We start from the raw sequence: 21821 nt of genomic DNA, 5'->3' as shown, positions 1-21821 counted from the left end.
TTACCACATCACACACCTTGGGTTGTCTGAAATTGCTAATTAGCACTAAATTACGGATAGTTTTTGTGTTGTTGGATTGAAATTATTCAAACTCTTCTCGTACCGATTCCTTGCATTCTATCAAGGTGGGGCCCGGAAGAGTGAAATACAAGTAGTGTCTTAACCACTGAACTACTTAGTGCAATTAACTATACTTTAAAGCTGGGCAGCACGGTGGCGCAGTGGTTAGCACTGCTGTCTCGATGTTCGATCCCGGCTCTGTGTCACTGTGTGGAGTTTGCACATTCTCCCCGTGTTTGTGTGGGTTTCGCCCCCACAACCTAAAGATGTGCAGGGTAGGTGGATTGGCCCCTTAATTGGAAAAACTGAATTGGGTACTCTAAATTTATTTTAAAAAAACAATACTTAAAGGTATAGTGATGAATATATGCTGGAAACCAAAAGATTGAAATGGGTCAACTGAAGCAATGTCATAATGTTGTAAAATAGCTGTAACGATGAGTAGAGAATCACCTGATGTTTGGACTTTTCTAATGTTGAATAGTTGTGATACCATAAGAGTTTTAAAGTACTGACTGATTTGAATATTATGGTGCAGTGGTAAAGTCAACACACTGTCAAAACGAAACACTAAGAAGACTGAACCGGGAAAAGCAGATGCTGGGAGCTACGAAACCCCTGCTCCTCCAGAGGACATGGAACGGAATCAGAAGATTATGCAATGGATAATTGAAGGAGAGAAGGAAATTCACAGGCACAAAAAGGCTCCACATAAGTAAGAGAACCTATTTTCATGTGAATATGTACTGTTGCACCTGTGCATGCTGTTAAGTTTTTAGAAATCATAATATTATGCCAAATATTGTCACAGCTGAATATTGCATGTAAATCTTTTTTAAAGTTTTGATTTTTTTCCCCCATTATTATTTCCACATTTTTCATCGAAAAAGATCTCCAAAAGAACACAAATGAAATTGTTTTTTTTTCTCATTGTAACAAAAGTAACAATTATTATAACTTGATTTATAAATATGTAGCACTATTTTGTGTTTAAACGTTCCAGATATTATAAAATAGGAAATGCTAGAAAAACTCAGCAGAGGTGCGGCACATTGGTGCAGTGGTTAGCACTGCTGCCTCACGGTGCCGAGGTCCTGGGTTTGATCCCGGCCCCGGGTCACTATCCATGTCGAGTTTGCGCATTCTCCCCATGTCTGCATGGGTCTCGTCCAAACAACCCAAACATGTGCAGCGTAGGTGGATTGGCCACACTAAATTGTCCCTTAATTAGAATTTTAAAAGAAACTCACCAGGTCTGGCAGCATTTGTGGTGAGAGAAACAGTTAATGTTTCAGGTCCCTATGACCAGATCATAGAATCATTACAGCGCAGAAGGAGGCCATTTGGCCCATTGCGTCTGCACTGACCATCTCAAAGAACACCCTACCTAGGCCCACGACCTACCCTTTCCCAGTAACCACACCTAACCTTTTGAACACTAAGGGGCAATTTAGCATGGTCAATCCACCTAACATGCACATCTTTGGAATGTGGGAGGAAACCAGAGCACCCGGAGGAAATCCACGCAGCCACAAGAAGAATGTGCAAACTCCACACACACTGACCCAAGGCAGGAATCAAACCAGGGTCCCTGGTGCTGTGAGACAGCAGTGCTAACCACTGTGCCACCCCTATCTCTGAAGAAGAGTAATACAGACTTGAAATATTAACTCTGAGCATGATTTGACAGCCTCGTCATGCCCAACCTGGTGTCAGGACGAAGCCGTTGGATCTCTCAACATTTGCAATGCTCGATAATGCCTTGCCAGATTTAATGGAGTCTCATGAGACATCGCAATCTGGACCTTTCCCTCATGGTAGTGATCCAGATCAGCATACTTAAATGAGCCACTTGACTCCGTTAAATATGTGTTCGCAGTATTCGCCCAGGGCGTAATGGCCGAGCCTGGGAGACCTCACCTGGGAGTCTTTCAGTACTGATTTCCACAAAAGTGGACCAGTCGTAAAGCACCTGGTGGGGTCTCCCAGGTCATTTGACACACCTGAGTGGGCAAGGCACTCCATCTTGTGCCTGGGTTGCCAGGTTGGGACTGCCAGTGATTGGGCCCGGAGGCCTTACCAGGTGGAAGAGTGTGTCTTCCTGAGGGGGCCTCCATGAGGATTGGGATGGGGGCGGAGATCAGGGCAGCCAGATAACATTGCACCCCAATCTGTGGAAGCTCACCAGCAGGCAATGACTCTTAAGTGCGGCCTTAGTGGAGTGAAACTCCCAGGGGCCAAAAAAGAAAACTGGCAAAGTGCCGTTAAATAGCGAGATTTTATTGGCACCAAGAAATACCCTGCTAAACATGCCCAACACTGGACCTAGATTTTTTTCCCCCTGCTAAATCGCACCCCTTGTTTCTCTCTCCACGGGTGTATTTCCTGTTTTTATTTCAGATTTCCAGCATCTGCAGTATTTTGTTCTTATTATTGTAAAATAACTTAATGATAGACCCAGACTTGTCATTCTATTAAACAATATTTAACATACATATGTAAGCCACAGCTCAAATCTGAACCCATCCCAGATGAACAAAACCGACGAGCATTTTAGGCTCATTGCAATTTAAACTTTTATATAAATCTTGTTCTGCTCAAAAAGAGCTGAACCATCACAAAAATGAACCGACAATGTGTCAGTAATCAGCAAAGTCATTGTTAATGATCATTATGTTCTCCCTAAGTGTGCAATGGCGGTTTTTAATTTTATGTCAATAAAAAGATTTTTTGCAAAGATGAACTAATTACATATTCCTTGTCTTTTTGTCACAGTTTGATAGGGGCTAAGAAACAACCTAGTCATGATACTTCTAGACCAAGTTCAATTGAGAGGCCAGGAGCTGTTCATCCATGGGTCAGTGCACAGCTGCGAAATCCTGTCCAACCATCGCACCCATTCATTCAGGATCCAACCATGCCACCCAACCCAGCACCCAACCCTCTGACGCAATTGGAAGAGGCACGCAGACGGCTTGAAGAAGAGGAAAAGAAGAGTGGCAAACTGCAGTCCAAACAAAGGTGAGAAAAATTTAATTTTGCTTTGTCATAGGTAGTGCATTTGGAAATTTAAAAGGCCATCCAAAAATTCAATCTTTATCAATGATGTGTCTTATTATGTAAACTTCATGTGCTGGGTGATGGCGTTAAAGCTAGCAATCTACAGATATCCTAGACCAGGGGTGGGCAAACTTTTCCGTGCAAGGGCCAAATTTAGAAATTCACAATTTTAAAGGGCCGCGTAGTATATTAAGTAAAATAATTAATATTTTAAATAGCCAAAATAAAAGGTCTTTAAAGAAAAAAAGCACATTTATTTGAAAAACAAAGTAACTCAGTAAGTAACAGAACAATGTCAATGAGAATGATGCATCTGACTGCAGTCATTTACCAGTTTGTTGAAATCAGGTGTCAAGTTGCTTGTGCTGATCCTTAACACTGACAGAAGCACAGCCTAGCCGAGTCAACGATAAAAACGCGCGTAGTGGGGTGGATGAGTGGGGCTGCCTTATTGGTCGGTTTAGTTGGGTGTGCGACCAATAGGAGTCCAGGTTACAAACAATAATAAGGCTTTTCAAAAATGCCGGTTATGATTCCGGGCACCTCATTGGCGGGCCGCATAAAAACCTTTGTCGGGCCGCATGCGGCCCGCGGGCCGTAGTTTGCCCACCCTGTCCTAGACATTATTTGCTGTCTTTTTTTTTAAATCAGGCCATTTCCTCTATTTACAAATACTACAGTTAAAACAGGACACATTTGGTCTGACTTTTTAGACTTGAATCCTAAAAAGTACTATTATTTGCATTCGGAAAATTCATTTTTATTAAATGAAACTACTTGATTTCCTCTTAAATTTGTGGGTCTGTTATTTCCAATGTTGTTAATACAGTTAGATGAGTGGCCCATACTGACTCAACCCGTGGAGCCCAAATAGTTTTTCCTTTATTAAGGAGAGCCTGGCAATTCACGACTTTGCCTTGTGAAAAATATTTGTCCTCAAACTCTTAACATAAGTTAGGATAAGGTTTGTATTGAGGATTTCTCGGGTGTCTGGGTTTGTGAGCTTTCAAAACTCTATCACTGACTATTTGCCGATTGGCAGAGAATCCAGAAAATTAGACTTTTATTATGCTGCAAAAAGTGAATTTTGCAAAACCTTTTTAACTTAATTACCAAAAATTACCATTTTTTTTTTGGTTTGGGCTATGGACCACTGTATCCAGCTTCAGTCGTAATATGTTTCACTTACATTCTCACAGGTTGTCAGTTAAGATACTTTTAAATGTGATGATCTGCCAAAATATGTAATGGCCTCCTATGCAATCATGACAGAACAGTTCAGTTCTTATAAACTCGGTGCATAACTCTAAACCATGTTCTTTTGTAATCATCTTTTGTTTAATATATATTTTATCTTATCATTTGGCAACGCACATTTTGTTAGTGTGGTAAGGCTGAAGTGTGACAAGGCTGACCAAAAGGTATCTTGCAAGCTACTTGAACTTACACATTACAAATAATATTTAAAGCAATGAATTAGAAACCGCTGTACAATACCTCATTAAAATGTCCATTGAAAGATGCACATTTGCAATCCATCTGCTTTTTAACAAGAAAAGTCGCCCAAATTGGAATTGAAATATTGCTCGAAAAGGTATTTTGTTAAATTGGCGTAGTGGTCTACTTGATTACCTATTGAGGCATGTTTATTTTCGAGGTTGGAGCAGATAATTATCAGATTGTTCAATCGTAGGGTAAACGGTTAAACTGTCTGTTTTCAGAATTTAGAAACTTGTGTGAATTTGCAGCCCAGAGGTTTAACCACACAAATATTGGCAAAATTGGGCATCTGGCTCTGTAAAATTGCTATTTGTTTCGCACCCCCTCCCCCGCCCTGGATTAAATGTTGATTATTGTTTCCTTGCAAATCCTGACGCTGCTATCAATGGTTCTGCATACCCGATATTCCATTGGATTTAATGTGAGGAACTCTAACCCTCAAAACATTCTCCTTGATGGTATCACTGAAATTTGAAGCTTGCCATGTGGTAACACATCACTGGCACAACCTTTTGATTTGCCAAAGTGATTTTTTTAAAAAGCAAACTATTCAAAGCTATTTTGATTCTAATTGTTAGTGTTCATTTTTAGATCATTAAATTTACATAATTTCTGTCATTTTGGCCAGGTGAAGATTGAAGTTGGTTCTGGCTGAATTTAGAAATTTCAGTTCAGAATATATTTTTTGTAAATTAATCCTACATCTGGACCAAACTCAATGACCAAAATAAGATGTTTAATTTTAAATATTAGTCACTGTGTTCATTAAATATAATATTTTAACAGATTCTGAAATGAAAATTGCTTATTGTCACAAGTAGGCTTCAAATGAAGTTACTGTGAAAAACCCCTAGTCGCCACATTCCGGCGCCTGTTCGGGGAGGCTGGTACGGGAATTGAACCCGCGCAGCTGGCCTGCCTTGGTCTGCTTTAAAAGCCAGCTATTTAGCCCACTGTGCTAAATCAGCCCCTATTCTATTATTTTATTACATTTCTAACAAAGTTCCAATTTGATTGGTCTGTGGAAGTGTGGAGTCTTTTCATTGATCTACGAGATTATGTATGAAGGTTAACAATCCATGGAAATGATTAATGAATTGGCCCTTGCTGTTTCTTGCACCTCCAAGTCCCCAGTTTGATGATTTAAGTAGAAATTTTGAAATTTATACGTAGCCTAATCCATCAGTTAAAATGAAACAGGAGCACTACCTCTGAGTAAAGTCGCAGATGGGTAATGTATGCACCATGATTGTCGTCATGGCTGATTTTGAGTGAGGAGATAGCAAACAGGTAGCTGGAGTAGAACATTCTAATTCCTAGGATTATTCTCCATGACACTGCAGGTATGTGCAAGAGGTTATCCAACGGGGTCGCACTTCTCTCAGGCCTGCATGTATTCCAGTGCTGAATGTGGTACCAGCCGTCTCCGACATGGATCTCTCTGAGTCAGAGTACGTCCCGCTGCTGTTGATGCATTCTCTGTCATCCTAGGTTTAGATATTAGTATGTACATAGGCCTTAGGTTTTAAATGCACTGAATTTTAGTTCATTAAATATAAATATATTTTTCATATTAACACAATAAATTTTTGTTCTTGATGTTAATGCAATATATTTTTAACATAAATATTTTGTACTAACTTCATGTGCATTGGACTGACATTGGATTTATTGCTGTAAAATACGATCAGGGGCATTTATCCCTCAATCTTCCTTCCAGCTGCTTATAAGGGAATTGAATGAGAATTATACTTTAGGTGTGGTATTCCTTAGTGCAGTTCAGTTTACGCAACCGGCTTTCCCTGTATCCCCATCTTATTGAAATGGACTAGTACCACATCTTACAGTAAACGAAGTTTGCTGAGGCAGTGGGAAGGCACTTGCATATTAAGTTTAGTGATTATGATTAATGAAAAAGCAGGAGTTTTAGTTTGAACTACATTTAGCAGCATTTATATAATTGCTTGAGAGCAACTAAATAGGATCAAAGAAGGTAAGTATGTGTAATATATCTTATCCTGGCGATTCCATCTCTCGCAAAAACAAATTTTCATATATTTTAAAAGTACAGAACAAACTACAAACAGTCTTGCTTTATCTGCCACTGCAACTTAATATTTTCATTTTCTGGCAGAGTATCTGGGCTGTTAATATAATTTTAAGATGTGTAGTTTTAACTATAATGTACAACTATTACACAAGTTGTTTACTGGCAGTAGCAAACGAATACACAATACCTTAATGTCAGTAGTTTGTAAAGTTATATGATTGTTGTCCAAGAGTTTCCTTGTGATCTGGACTTTTTTTTAATCAACATGTCAAATTAAAAATGATTTGAAGTAGTCATTTTAAGCCCTTGCGCTCCACACAGTTATCTTAATGCAACCAGTTTCTTGATTAATCACTCCGATCTAATAGCAGAAGCTTCAATTTTATGTTAGAAATATTTTTTTTGCATGTTCACAAAAGTCTTGTATAATTGAAGAGGTTTATGTAGGTATTTAGTAATCCACTTTCATCTCCATTGAGGTTTTCTGCGTCAAATCCATTTTCCAATCCAGTGGATGGAGTGGATTTCTGTACCCAGTTTAAAACGGCTGTACATCCAGTTCACAAGGGATACACAGTAAGGCAAAATAAACTTATTTTTCTTCCTCACAGGGCCCTTGCTGCTAGGAGAAATACAATTTTTTCCTCTTATTTTTATGCTTTTATGCCGCAGGTTGCTATTGAGTTCAATAAGGTTTAGCTGCCATTTGGAGATGATGGATCCTCTTCAGAACAAGTGGAACTGAAATGTCAGCAATAAAGATTTAATAGCTATCATGAACTAGTCACCCATAACTTTGATAACACTTTCACAGGTCGTGGGCGGCAAGGTGGCTCAGTGGTTAGCACTGCTGCCTGCGGTTCAATCCCGGCCCCGGGTCGCTGTGTGGAGTTCGCACATTCGCCCCGCGTCTGCGTGGGTTTCACCCCTACAACTCAAAGATGTGCAGGTTAGGTGGATTGGCCACGCTTAATTGCCCCTTAATTGGAAAAAAATAATTGGGTACACTAAATTTATATTAAAAACACTTTCACGGGTGTACAGTGCATTTGATTGGTGTAGCTCCATTGGAACAGCATATACTTTCTAAATGCCAAGTTGTTGTATTTAGGGAGTAGTGGAGCAGCCAAGTGCAGCTTGGCTGTTGAATGAGTCATGATGGAAGAGGGCATTCGACAACATTGAATGGAAGGGTATATGACGCAAGACAGTGCATTTCAGAAAGATTCTATGATTAAGTTTTCTAAAGTAAGGTTAGGATCCTTAATTTGGCAATTCATGTGAGGATTAATGTTTGAGGACCTAATTAAATCATAGAATCTTACAGTACTGAAGGAGACCATTTGGTTCCTTGTGCCTAGACATAGACATAGAACAGTACAGAACAGTCCCTTCGGCCCTCAATGTTGAGCCGAGCCATGATCACCCTACTCAAACCCACGTATCCACCCTATACCCGTAACCCAACAACCCCCCCCCCCCCCCCCCCCCCCCCCCTTAACCTTACGTTTATTAGGACACTACGGGCAATTTAGCATGGCCAATCCACCTAACCCGTTCCTGCCTGTTCCAGTGAGGTATGTTTTTAGTGGGGATTAACCAGCTTTGGAAAAAAAAAATTATTATTTAAATATTGTAGTAATACCTCTGTCTTTTCATTACTTGTTGAGAAATTCAAAATGCCACCTTTAAGTATGTTGTCTTAACATCGTTTACTGATTGACAGCAAACACTGGTTTAACTGTGAAAATACACTCTGGTATTCGCACACCAGTTATTTTACAGCCCAAAATCATTTTGCAGCCATTCAAATTTGAAACAAAATGTAAGAATGTATGACATGATTGAGTTAAAATACTCAAAGTGCATGATGCTGTCTTTATCAACGTTGTTGCTTCGTGCTTGAATCCAAAAGAAACTGAATTTGAGAGGTGGTAGAAAACAGACATTTTGATGCAGTCAGTGATTTTTGTTATCATTGTTTGTGTGTCAGTCATTGGGTGGAATTTTACAGTCCCTCCCACCGATAGGGCTCTGGTCCTCCCGAAGTCCATGGAATTTGAATGGCTCACTGCATCAGCTGCAGGGAAACCAGTTTCTCCACTGAGACTACAAAATTCCAGCCATATTATTGTGACTTAATTTTATTTATACATTTCTTTTGTTTGTTTAGTAAAAACAGTAAAAATATGATTTCATTTCCTCAATTCAGTCCTATTTTTCTGCAGTTATTTTGCCATATTTAGTTATATGATGAAGTAAAAAAAAAAAAGCTCATTATGATATGTTTCCACTATAGGCATAAACCTCAGAAGAAGTCAGCAAATGGTGTTTCTCAGCCTGGTGATAACATTGTGGTGGCCTACTATTTCTGTGGGGAGCCAATTCCATACAGAACATCTGTTAAAGGGCGTGTTGTCACATTGGGACAGTTCAAGGAGCTGTTGACTAAGAAAGGGAATTACAGGTATGTGCCCAAATCTATGCTACAGTAAAGATAAGTAATAAAAATTATGTGGTTAAAAAGTCTGGGGTTGTGGGGAAGGAGCCAGTGGAATCTAAAGCTTTTCAGCAACTTACTTGACCACAAGCAGGCCTTCCACCCTATTGAGATTTATGGTGGCAGTAGTCCTGCCTACTGAGAGTTGCTAGCCAATCAGAGGCTGACTCTTTTGTCATTGCAAGAGCAGTGGCTGGTGATGCATTGCACCCAACCTAGGGACCCCAGGTCTCAGATGAATGAAAGTGGGGTGAGGGGCACAGGTCAGAGGTCAAGGATGGTGAAAGGGATCGGAGGCAAGGGCAGGGGGGTGGCTTTCAACGCCCAACCTCTGCCTGATCCTAGGTTCCTCACTTAAGCACTGGGTGCCTGAGAGCGAGGGATTCCATCTGAAGGTTGCTCCAATTAATCCTTGACCTGAACCACCACTAAATTGTGATAGGCATGGGAATAATGGGTTGTCAATTACTGCTGGTGCTAGCTGGGAAGATCGCGTCAGTCCTGTATGCCATATGATTTAACTGGGGGAGGTTTTCCTGCCAAAATTAAATAGGCCTGGACACTGTGGTTTGCTCCGTGACAGGCTGCATAAAATCCAACCCTGCACCTACAAGAGCTTGGGTGTTTTAAACATCCTTTCAGATCCATATAATGGTTATAATCCATATGTTCTAGGTGTTTTCAGTTAAGAGAAAATTTAATGCTGGCCTGCCCAAACATAAAAGGTCACGTGCAGCTCGGGGGGGGTCCCAGTCATCTTCAGCTTTTAATGTCACAGCAGCTCTGTTCAATTTATCTTTATATTTCCCACATGCTGAAATTTCTATGCTATGGCCAAAGTGGCTACAGAAGCCAAAGTTTGTATACTCCTGATTTAGTAATGTTATTACAGTATGAGATAATTGGGTACTGCTGGATTAACAAAATGGCCAGTAACATCTATACTCCAATAATTAATTCCTGCAGATTTGAACGTTTAAACCTTAGTGTTCTTGTGGCAATATTAATATTTTGTAACATTAAAAGAACTATAAAAGTTTGTTATGCGTGAGATAGAATCGTGAAAATGGAGCTGACTTTATTCACTTCAGCGACTTAATTCACTTCAGCATTCAAAGGTTTCACTAAGATAAGTCATAGTGTACATGGCTACATCTCACTAATCAGCTATGAAATGGTATGTGAATCAGTGAGGCTTGGCTTCAGTTGGTTGGCTGAGTAAATTTGACTTAATTTGTTAGTGTTTACCCTCTTATGTATCAAACAAACGCTCTACATTATAACATGTGAGTCAACACTATTTTATTACATAAACTTAATACACCATGTATGCAATTCTTAATCTTTAATGATCATAATTGTCCCAAGACATTCAACTTTGGATGCAAGTAGATATTACCCCGTTAGAACTGGCCAGCTCCTTTCTTCACCAGAGGAGCATTTTCACTCGGGGCGTTGGATCTACAAGGCTGGTCTTAAGTCGCAACTGGAGAAATGACCTCCGGGCTGCATATTTATGCCTCCTCTGCATGCGTATTCCATGGAAGAGGTCATGTTCCACAACAACAGGCCAAATTACCCAGTTCTAATCGCATTGATTCGCTATTGTTTTTCAGTACTCAGACCTTTGGTTTTAAGGTGCCACATTCCACTTGGGTCAACATGAGCTTTGAAAATTCTGTGGTTAAGGTGTTGCATTCTGTACCATTAAATTTATTCTCATTTGGACTTAGCTCTGCAAATTCCTTTTAAATAGGTAATCTCAAAAGTCTGCAACGGTGACCATTTATCCCATCATGCCTGTAGTCAGCCATTTTGTATGAGCGGGGTCTTACTACGACTTTAGAAACTGGGAAGTTAGTCTGTTCAAGAATTTTAACAAACCGGATGAGAAAAATAAAAGGTTTACAGTGTCCATAATTTCCAGAGAATGGGCTTCCGATCCGCCTCAATATTGGGTAGTCGCAAAGGCATGTTGTCTTATCTGTTTCTGTCTGGAAATAATGCACGGAACTGAAACACTTGAATTAAAGGAAGAAAATATGAAATAGTTGCGAATCGTTATTGAGCCCAGTGATTATTTTTCAAGTGCTGTCTTTTCTTAACTGTTTGTAAAGGATTTTGATTTTAAAATTACCAGCATAGAACGAGTAACGACATTTGCTGATATACCGCAAAAACTTACCTTTTTGTTTTTGTTTTGCAGGTATTATTTCAAGAAAGTAAGTGATGAGTTTGACTGTGGGGTGGTATTTGAAGAGGTGCGTGATGAGGAAGCAATTCTGCCAATTTTTGCGGAGAAAATTATTGGAAAAGTTGAAAAAATTGACTAAATGCAAGACGGCCATGAAGAGGAGTATGTAATGGTACAAGAGAAGTTTCAGCTGCTTGGAGTACTTTGGACTACATTACTGGGGGTCATGGTAGTTAACTGTGGAAAATGCATCATGCTGACATATTAAGGCTTCCAACTCTCCACAGGGATATTTTACAACTGCTCGTTACAGCAGAAAAAAATGGTGCTTTCAAACACCAAGGTCTGCCATTGCAGCCCTTTGATGGGAATGTTTGCAGCATTATCTTCTCTTTATCAGTATATTTCAAACACTAAGTGTAATGTAGCATTGTAAAATTGTATTAGAAATTGTAATATGAAACTGTTTACTAAAGCTGCATATTTTTGATATAATGTAACCTGAGGAAAATAGCATTTTTAATGTAACAGTGCTCTTATGTTATTTTAAACATACATACAGGTACTTGAGCTCACCAAATGTGTACAGCCATCTGTAATAATAGCTATTTGGTCCCTATTTCAAACCATTGATTGTTTTTCCACTTGTAGAATGGATAATTATCAGTGATTCCGTTGTCTTATCAGGACAAAATGTCCATCAAGAAAGTTTACATAGGCCATCCTTGCAAATACTGCTGTATAGGCCTTTTCATGTGAAAAGTTGCACGGTTTCGGAAGACCCAAAATTATAGGAATGTCTGTTGAGGAGTGATTGACTGGTTTCAATTCCCCAACCCCTACCAATGTTTTGTTGGTACCTAGCACTTATAATACTGATGCTGCTTTCCAGTTCCTGCATGTTCTGCACGGCACACAGCTCCAGTTTGAAAACCGAAGCTGATGAATCCCAAACCATTGAAAACTTGGATGAGTCAGATTGCCATTTTATAACAGTACATACTGTGCTGCAACTGTTGAAGCAGTTTGCTAGCCCTACCTACTCCTAAAGCTTGTGTAACAGTTTTGTCAGTCAGCATCGTCAAATCTGATTAGACTCAAATTGTTTACAATATTTTATACTTGATTCCAAAGCTTTATGTCCAGCTTGAATCTGATATCATAACATGGCAGCCAGCAACACTTGAGATTTTATTTTGGAAACATCATTCACTGAGTGTACAGCTTACAATGTAACTGATATGTGGCTCTTCTGTTGCCATTGCCAAACTAAAATACTGGTGCATGCAGTGTTAACATTGATTTGTATTGGACACCAATACTTATCTATTTTCCTGCAAGTTGACCTCAGTTTAATGGCCCCAGAATAGTTTTGGAGCAATTGTAAATTTGAATATTTTTCAAAATTTGGTGCAGGTCTAACAAGGAGACCAAAAAGCCATTCCCATTACATTTGCCCTCCATTCATTTTATTCTTGGAGTACCCAAGTCTTACAACTAGCTTAATAAATCATAAGTAACCGTGACAAGAGCATCTTTGAACTGGCAATATCTTTAAAATGATGTGTATTCTGTAAGACTGAACTGCCCTCTGCCAAATTTTAACTGCTCTTGATAACAATAACAAATTCCCTGCTGGCCAAACTACTCAGTTTAAATGCTCAGTAATCACATATTTTATTACATTTTCTATTTGAGCATTTTTTTTCACAAATCAATCTGCCACTGTTATTGGTACTCAGTTTCAAATTCATGGTGCATAAGTAAATTCACTTCCCGCGACAAACTTTCTCATGGGGGTGAAAAGGCCTATACGGTAAAAGATACTGTTTTGATTTTAATCAGGCTATTGAGACTGGAAATTGCCAGAGAAAAATTATGTTTTCATCTGTCAGATTTCATTGTATGCTGGTTCATTTATAACAGGTGTCCCTGATGTCAAAAGGGCTTTGATTCGGGTGTTAAAACTTCACACTGCAAATTGGGCTTTCATCACTCTGCCAATTTATTAATGCAAACAATCAAACTGTTATGTTGCTGCCCCATCGCCACCCATCCAAACTCTGTTCTGATGGCATTGTTCCTCCCACAGTTTTATTTACTGCCGTTTGGCTGTCTAAATGTGTAGAAGCTGTGTTTAAAACTAATGATGGTTCTTCAATCTGTTACACAGAAAGGATAATTAGATACAAATTTTCCCAAAATCCGACTGTCCAAGGAGCAGCCTAAAACATGTGTTTCTGAAAGGTATTGTGTAAATAAAAGTACATCACAGAGTGCCTTTTATATTCAATGCTGTTACCTGTCCGACGCTATGTGACCCCCATGACTGAGGACTAGCTCTCCTCATCCAGGGATCTGCAGTATGGTTTCTCCTCCTGCATTTGGTGTCCAGCAGGATTTTTATGTGGCCCTGCATTCACGGGTTTTGCATTTCCCTTTTTTCTAAGGGTTTCCATTGTAAATATGTACATTTTCTAAAGATGATGTCTTCAAGTAGCAGCACGTCAAAAGATTTAGTTACCTGGTTTCAGTCATCTTTCAGTGTGCTGACTTGTACAATTATCTTTTAAAAGGTACTTGGACAATAAAGAAAAAAATAATGTGAATTCTGAGTATGCTGTATTTTCTGTATTGGTGCAGATAATGTTCTTAATCATTCTGCTGATGGAAATTAACTATTATGCATTTTCCATTGCAGATGAAACATTTCTATATGTTTTTGCTATCATAGAGTCACAGTGCAGAAGGAGGCCATTCAGCCCATTGAGTCTCCACCAGCCCTTAAAGAGCACCCTACCCAAGCCCACACCTCCACCCTAACCTCGTAACCCAGTAATCCCACCGAACCCTTTGGAAACTAAAGGTAATTTAGCAAGGCCAATCCACCTAACCTGCACAACTTTGAATTACGGAGGAAACCCACGCAGGCATGGAGAGAACGTGCAGACTCCGCACAGACAATGACCCAAGCCGGGAATCTAACCTGGGACCTTGGTGCTGTGAAGCAACTTTGCTAACCACTGTGCTACCATGCTATCCTGTTACATTATCCTGTTACAGGGGCGGCCCAGTGATTAGCACTGCTGTCTCACAACATGGGACCCAGGTTTGATTCCGACCGTGGGTGACTGTCTTCTGTGGAGTTTGCACTCCCCGTGTCTGCGTGGGTTTCCTCCGGGTGCTCTCGTTTCCTACCACAGTCCAAAGATGTGCAGGTTAGATGGATTGACCATGCTAAATTGGCCCTTATGTCGAAAGATGTGCATTTTAGGTAGGGTTATGGGGATGGTGTGGAGAAGTGGGCCTAGGTATGCTGCTCTTTTTAGAGGCTCGGTGCAGACTCAATGGGCCAAATGGCCTCCTATGCTGTAGTAATTCTATGATTTGATGGAAGAAAAATATTTGTACTGTTTATGAGGAAATTACAGAAGGGATTGATTGATGTCATTAACTCCCTTCATTATAAAGAAAGCAAAAATGTGTTTCACATTGCACAGAAATAGTCCAGTAGAATTGGCGGAGAGTAAATGTCTCGGGCGCGATTTAATGGGAAAAGTTCTCCCAAGTGTCATATTTGGCGTGACTTCCCAGGTGCTTGTATTTGACGGCACTTAGTAACTAAAATGATCTCCCACGAGCTTCACGGTGGAACTGGCTCCTGCCAGGAACTCCCTCCCAGGCAGCACATGACCATGGCACCATGTAGCCCTGCTCCACACTTCGGGGACACCGATCTGGCCAGGCTGCTGGATGCCATGGAGGTGAGACCAAACACCCTATTCTGCCAAGCAGATCTGCAACAGGGCTGTCAATGTGACCAGAGTGGTAGTGCCAGCGGCCGTCAGTGTGACCAGGATGACTGCTGTCCAATGTCGAAAGAAGACCAACAAACTCCATCAGGCTGCAAAGGTAAGTTAATGTCTCAAGGATCAGTTAACAAGCCTTCTTGCATCAGTCTGTTACCCCGCTGACCACCTGCACACCTATCTCCCCCAACAATTTGGCAGCTGGCACACCGCAGGACCCACCCCCCCCCCCCCCCCCCCCCCCCCCCCCCCAAGAAAACAGTGTATCACCGTCCTTGTGCTTCAAAACACCCTGGCACCCACCAGTACAGCACTTCCATCTACAGGAGCAGTGCCTACACCTGACATCAACCCACCCCCCCCCCCCCCCGATGCATCAAGCATGCGGCTCAACCCCACAGGAGCAGTTGGCACACAACCAGCGGGGAACCGGACATCAAAAGTCCTCACCCACTGTGAGGAACGGGCTCCGGAGATTGTGGGGTTGGCTGCTGTGCCATTTTGTGGAAGGCTCAGCAAATCACCACAAAGTGGGAGATCGTCTTTGGGGTGGGGTACCAGAGAGGTCCAGGCATTGGAACCGCATTTTTAGCAGTCCAAATGACAACACGGGTGGCAACAGCATAGGCCTCGTTATATTGGGTCTCTGGCCTCTGCACTGGCATCATCAACCAGAACCTCATCCCCAAAAGCCAATCGGTCATCCTGGGGTGGTCATTGAAGACACCAGGGATATCTCAAGTGTCTCAGGATCTAGATGTCATGTATACTCCCCGGTAAGCGTGCGTATCTGTACCATAATCCATCGGTGGTGGTCACCCATGCTTTGAACATTCAGGGAGAGGAACATCTTCCCTTCTGTTGAGACCAAGGCAGCATGCATGCCATCAATTACCCCCAGACTTGGGGCATCCCGCAGATGGAGAATCCTGCAGCCCGGGCATCTTGATGTGCTTGTTCCAGCTCAAACTTAATATAGTCAGCTGCTTGCTAGGGGGGCAGTGGCATGGTGGCGTAGTGGTTAGCACTGCTGCTTCCCGGCACTGCGGACCTCGTTTGATCCCGGCCCCGGATCACTGTGTGAAGTTTGCACATTCTCCCAGTGTCTGCGTGGGTCTCACCCCCACAACCCAAAGATATCGAGAGTAGGTGCATTGACCACGTTAAGTTATTTGCCTCTTAATTGGGGAAAAAAAATAGTTGGTGCTCTATAGTTAGTCAGCTGCCCGGACATACATAGCATCCATGATTTCATGGATGCATTTGTAGGCTGTGGCTTGGGAAATGCCGCCGAAGTCGCTGCTCGAGATCTGGAATGAACTCTTTTGCATAAAGGTTCAGGGCTGCAGTGACCTTCACGGCCACCGGGAGCAGGTATCATCCTCCACTGGGGGCCAAGTCCGCAAGTACAGGTCACAGGTGCTGCACTGTCTCCTTGTTGAGACGGAGCCTCCTGTGGCACATGCTCCTGGAAAGATCAAAGACGTCTGTATGGACTGTCATTTGCGTCCTTCTCTGGGTACCTCCACAGCCTGATGGGCTGCCGGTCTGCAGTGTGTGCACCGGCCCCCTGCACATTGTAGCCATCTCAGATGGCCACCTGCAAAGGGCGATGGGAATTATGGCCAACCCAGGACTTGGACACACTCAGAGCTTGTCTGTGTATTTGCAACCCACGATCGAATCCCCCAGCTACTTTGCATTCTAATGGCCCATTTTCCCAGAACAAAAGACCTGTACTCAGGTAACAGATACAGAAACAGACTCATCGGCGCCACTCCCTTTGCTAAGGGAGCCCAAAAAGCCAAGGTCAATGACCGCTCAGGACACGCCCTGCCATCAAGGCACCCGCCCCTTTATTGGCCAAAATCAAAGGTAGTAATCGAAGCCTGCCGAATTATTGGGTCCAAAGCTAAGGACCGCCCAAAAGAGTGCAAAACCCCAGTGTGTGTGTTCGGTCTCTCTTGGCCCCGACTTACGCCTAAAACCAAGTGTAGCATCACGACCAGAAGACAAATTCAAGACCAACCATCGCTACCAGACTGATGAGCCCAGCAGAAACGAAGTCACTTTTCCAGACCCAGTCTCGCAAGCTCCGAACAAAGGCCTTGTTCCACTGCATAAAGCTGGGTGCCTGAAGTTAAGTACAGGTTGTTGTAGTCTTAGGTGTAATTTAGCTTGCAGTGTTTTATGTTGCATGTCAAAGTCATTCTTGTGTGTAAATAAATTATAATTGAACTTGAACTAACTAACTGGTTGTTTGGTCTTTGATCGATATCCGGTAAAACCTTGTGGTATCATTTGATACCTGGCGACTCTGAAAAGCAATATTATCATTAATAACTGTCATATCTAGTTAATTTGGCAACATTATTGATGACGCTGGTGAGATTGTATTCCACTCATTAAAAAGAGCATCATTATTAATTGGCAACATTACTCTGGGGCCAATTGGCAACAGCATGGAGTGCTAACTCCAGCCTGTACTGAAGCTGCTGCCTTTTCCAGCGCCTGGGCTGCCTCCAGCACTGTGAGGGGTGCCGCTGCACGGTCAATAACACCATCCATTTTGTTTGCTATAATTAGGGCTTCTGCCCTGGGACCCTCGTATCTCCTGGGCCTCGCCCCACCCTTACGTCCTGCCTTATCTCAGAGTGCCATCCACTGAGCCAGTTGTACTGGAGGACCGCGCGCACACCCCAGGCCACATCAGGAGCGCTTAGACCCCAGACCTTTGTTGGGAACATTGGAGACACCGTGGCCAGGTACAATCGCCCTCTGGTTGATGGGGCATCCCCCCAGTGCTGAAGCCAGCTCTTGGGTGTTTGTTGGCTGCTGTCAATGTGGTGCTGATGCCTCCAGTGCTCTGGCAAAGTGTCCAGGTCTCTCAGTTTAATTGGAATGCTAGGCAGTAACACTCATTTGAGACGTGGCACATGTACCCATGACAATGCACTTGAGTTTTCATCAACAGCACGGTAGCATAGTGGTTAGCACAAATGCTTCACAGCTCCAGGGTCCCAGGTTCAATTCCCGGCTTGGGTCACTGTCTGTGTGGAGTCTGCACATTCTCTCCGTGTGTGCGTGGGTTTCCTCCCACAGTCCAAAGATGTGCAGGTTAGGTGGATTGGCCATGATAAATTGCCTTTAGTGTTCGGTGGGGTTATTGGGTTATGGGGATAGGGTGGAGATGTGGGCCTGGGTAGGGTACTCTTTCCAAGAGCCGGTGCAGACTTGATGGGCCGAATGGCCTCCTGTACTGTAAATTCTATGATAATTCGAAATTCAACTGCGTAACATTCCACACATCCCACTGTTAATCAACAAGGAAATATCACTGTTCCACATTGGTACCAATACAAAGCTATATCAGCTCATTTTCACAAAACAAACCAAACACACGGTATCACGCCCCACAGGTTCCTCGACAGAGGATAAGCCTGAGAACGTTTTTATCATGTCCAGAAATTTGCCATAGGAATTATCTGTTCATCAATCTGTTACTTGGTTGTTCCACACTTCAGTGCTATTCTCCGTCCATGAGCCGCAGCTGTGCAGACCCTCCTACACGGCCCAATCTCACCGGAACCAAATTCTGGCATCCACATATTCCACTGGTGCTCAAGGTGCAGTTGAACATCCTCGATTTCCAGTGTGTTTGAGCTGCCGTGACGTATCAGTTGCACGCAACACTCACCTCACCAGCAACAAAAGCATCAGCAATCTGAACGCATTTCTTCAGCATCTTCATGTTGTTCATTTGGATCAAGGTCGTACACCAGGTCCCGCAGCATCTTCTTGCTTCAAACCTGATTGCCTTCTGGACTCGTATGTGTCCCTGAGCCCAGTGTTCCAGGTATCATGGAAAATACATCCTTCTTTCAGGCTAGAGAAAAAAAAGGAAACAGCAACAGCAGCCTCCAGGCATTTGCAGCTGCAAGCAGTAAACACAACCTGCAACACCACTTGAGAATATTTTGTTTATTAAACGGTCAACAATGCCTCTATACAAAAGAGACAAAACAAACTACTTAACAGTGACATTAAACAGGCAACAGTATAATGAAGTTATCAGCATCTAGATCAACCCGCCACTCTTTTCCCCCTCCCACAGCTCTCCGCAGCAGACCCACATCAGTGGAAAGCTGCTTTGGGGTAGTGCAACAATACACCAGAAAGTATCACTGACGTGGAGCATAGCTGAAGCGTGAGAGAGAATCCCTTTCCGGGACTCAGCCTCAGAACCAAGCCTGCAGCAAACAAACACACGTGGCCACCAAACATTAAACAGTCAACAGCACAATGAAGTTATCAGCATCCAAACCAACTCGCCCTCTTTCCCCCCCCCCCCCCCCCCCCACAGCTCCCAGCAGGAGACTCGCCTCAGTAGAACGTCGCCCGTGGAGAAAACTACACCAGAAAGTCATACTGACGCAGAGCATGACAGAAGAGCGAGAGAGCACCCCTAGCCGGGCTCCAGGCTTCAGACAAAAGAGGCTGCAGTTGAACAGCAACAGTATAATGGCAAGCACACGACTTCCAAACATTAAACTTAAAAAGGCAACAGTACAAAAAAGCACCGGCAATTTGCACAGCTTCCAAACCTGAAACAGTAAACAGTCACCAACACAATAAAGCCACCAGCAATCTACAAGGGCATTTCTTCATGACCTTCAATTTGCTGAGTCAAACTGTGCTGCCCCTTCTGTGGTACCGGCATCTGGTTAGCTGACTCCATCCATGTGCTTTAATTTTTCACACTAACCTCTTCTGAAAATCCAAATACAACACATCCAACCATTCTCTTTAGCTGTTCTACTAGTTAGGTCCTCAAAAAACTCCAGTAGCTTTGTCGAACATGATTTCCCTTTCATAAATCCATGTTGACTTTGTGTAATCCCATTCATACTTTTGAAGTGTTCCATTATCACATCCTTTTAGGGGCTGGTTTAGCTCAGTGGGCTAGACAGCTGGTTTGGGATGCAGAACCAGGCCAGCGGTGCGGGTTCAATTCCAGTATCAGCTTACCCGAACAGGTGCCGGAATGTGGCGACTAGGGGCTTTTCACAGTAACTTCATACTTGTGACAATAAAAGTTATTATTATAGACTCTGTTTTCCCTACTACTGTACTGATGATAGGCTATCCGGTCTGTACTTTTCAGTTTTTTACGTTCTCCACTCTACCGGGTCTGTTCTAAAAGCTACAGAATTTTGGAAGATGACAACCAACTATTTCCATGGCCACCTCTTTTAACACCCTGGGGTGTAGATTATCAGGCTCTGGGGATTTATTGGCTTTCAGTCCCATTCATTTCCCCACCACTATTTTTCTAACAATACTAATTTCCTTCAACTTCTCACTAGACCCTTGAATGCTCAGCATTTCTGGGAACTTATTTGTGCCTTCCTCTGCGAAGACAGAACTAAAGTCATTGTTTATTTGTTCTTCCATTTCCTTGCTCTCTATTATAAATTCTCCTGTTTCTGCCATATGGAGGCCTGAGGAAGGTTTCCTAGATACTTGGGGGCATTGTCGGCCTGTTCCAAAACCTGTTCGAGACCAGCAATGAGGATTAAGTTAAGAATAAAAACCCAAGATAGATGAGGAACCAAAGGACTGTGCAACCTGGGGAAGACAGAAGGAAGGTGGGGAAACCACAAAAGAAGAAAAGAGGGAGGGGGGGTTAACCCCCACCCCCTGAAAATAAAAGTGCAGCTGAAGCCAACGGGCGCGGGATGAGGCAGGGGCAGGGGGAGTACGCAAGGGATGGGGGATAGACCGATCCAGAGGGTGGCGAAATGTGTATAGGGTCAATTAAAAGAAAGACAAAATAAACCTTTCTGGTTTATTTTTTTAAATAAATTTAGAGTACCCAATTCATTTTATCCAATTAAAGGGCAATTTAGCGTGGCCAATCCACCTACCCTGAACATCATTGGGTTGTGGGGGAGAAATCCATGCAAACACGGAGAATGTGCAAACTCCACACACAGTGACCCAGAGCCGGGATCGAACCTAGGACCTCAGTGCCGTGAGGCACCAGTGCTAACCACTGCACCGCCGTGCTGCCTTTACAATAAAGTAAATTAACGCGGTTAAAAAAAATGTGATACATATGTACAATTGTTTATAAATATGAGAAATGCCAATAATATTTATTTCAAAATATAAATAAATACATTCTCCTGTTTCAGACTCTAAGGGACCTACATTTGTCTTCTCTAATATTTTTAAATATATACCTAGAAATTTTTACCATCTATTTTTATGTTACTTGCAAGTTTACTCTCAGACTTTTTTTCACCCTGCCTACTCCACAGGCAGCAGCTGGTTTTGGTAATGAGCCGAAGTAGCCATTCTTAATTTGGGAACCCTGAGCGCAAATGGAAATGGAATGTTGAATTATGGAGAGCATCTCGGCAGAATCAGTCCGGTCCTCGCCAGATGGATCACACATTTCCCAGCGAGAGGCACATGCTGTTAATCAGAAGAAAGAACTTTGGGCGGGATTCCCTGGCCATGCCTGCCAGGCGGGAGTAAATTCCTGCCCGAGGTGAATGGACCTTTACGTGGTCTGCGTCCCGCCCGTGGCGATCCTGAGGTGGGCGCGGCGGAAGAATCTGACCCTTAGTTTTTTAATAGGGA

At 42.6% G+C, this 21821-nt stretch overlaps 1 protein-coding gene across 1 annotated transcript in view; it reads left to right on the top strand.

Annotated features, from left to right (window-relative positions):
* The window catches only part of axin1 (axin 1), a 133623-nt gene extending 119650 nt beyond the window's left edge, over positions 1-13973 (top strand). Inside the window, 5 exon segments of the mRNA XM_038819439.1 lie at positions 599-775; positions 2836-3081; positions 5964-6071; positions 8970-9137; positions 11377-13973. Of these exon segments, the coding sequence (XP_038675367.1) occupies positions 599-775; positions 2836-3081; positions 5964-6071; positions 8970-9137; positions 11377-11503 (826 nt within the window). The 3' untranslated portion in view covers positions 11504-13973.
* The last annotated feature ends 7848 nt before the right edge of the window (positions 13974-21821 follow it).

Source organism: Scyliorhinus canicula, chromosome 15 (genome assembly GCF_902713615.1).
Source record: "Scyliorhinus canicula chromosome 15, sScyCan1.1, whole genome shotgun sequence".
Taxonomy (NCBI): Eukaryota; Metazoa; Chordata; class Chondrichthyes; order Carcharhiniformes; family Scyliorhinidae; genus Scyliorhinus; species Scyliorhinus canicula.
The sequence above is the reverse complement of the archived record's forward strand: the minus strand, read 5'-3'. Positions and strand labels throughout refer to the sequence as shown.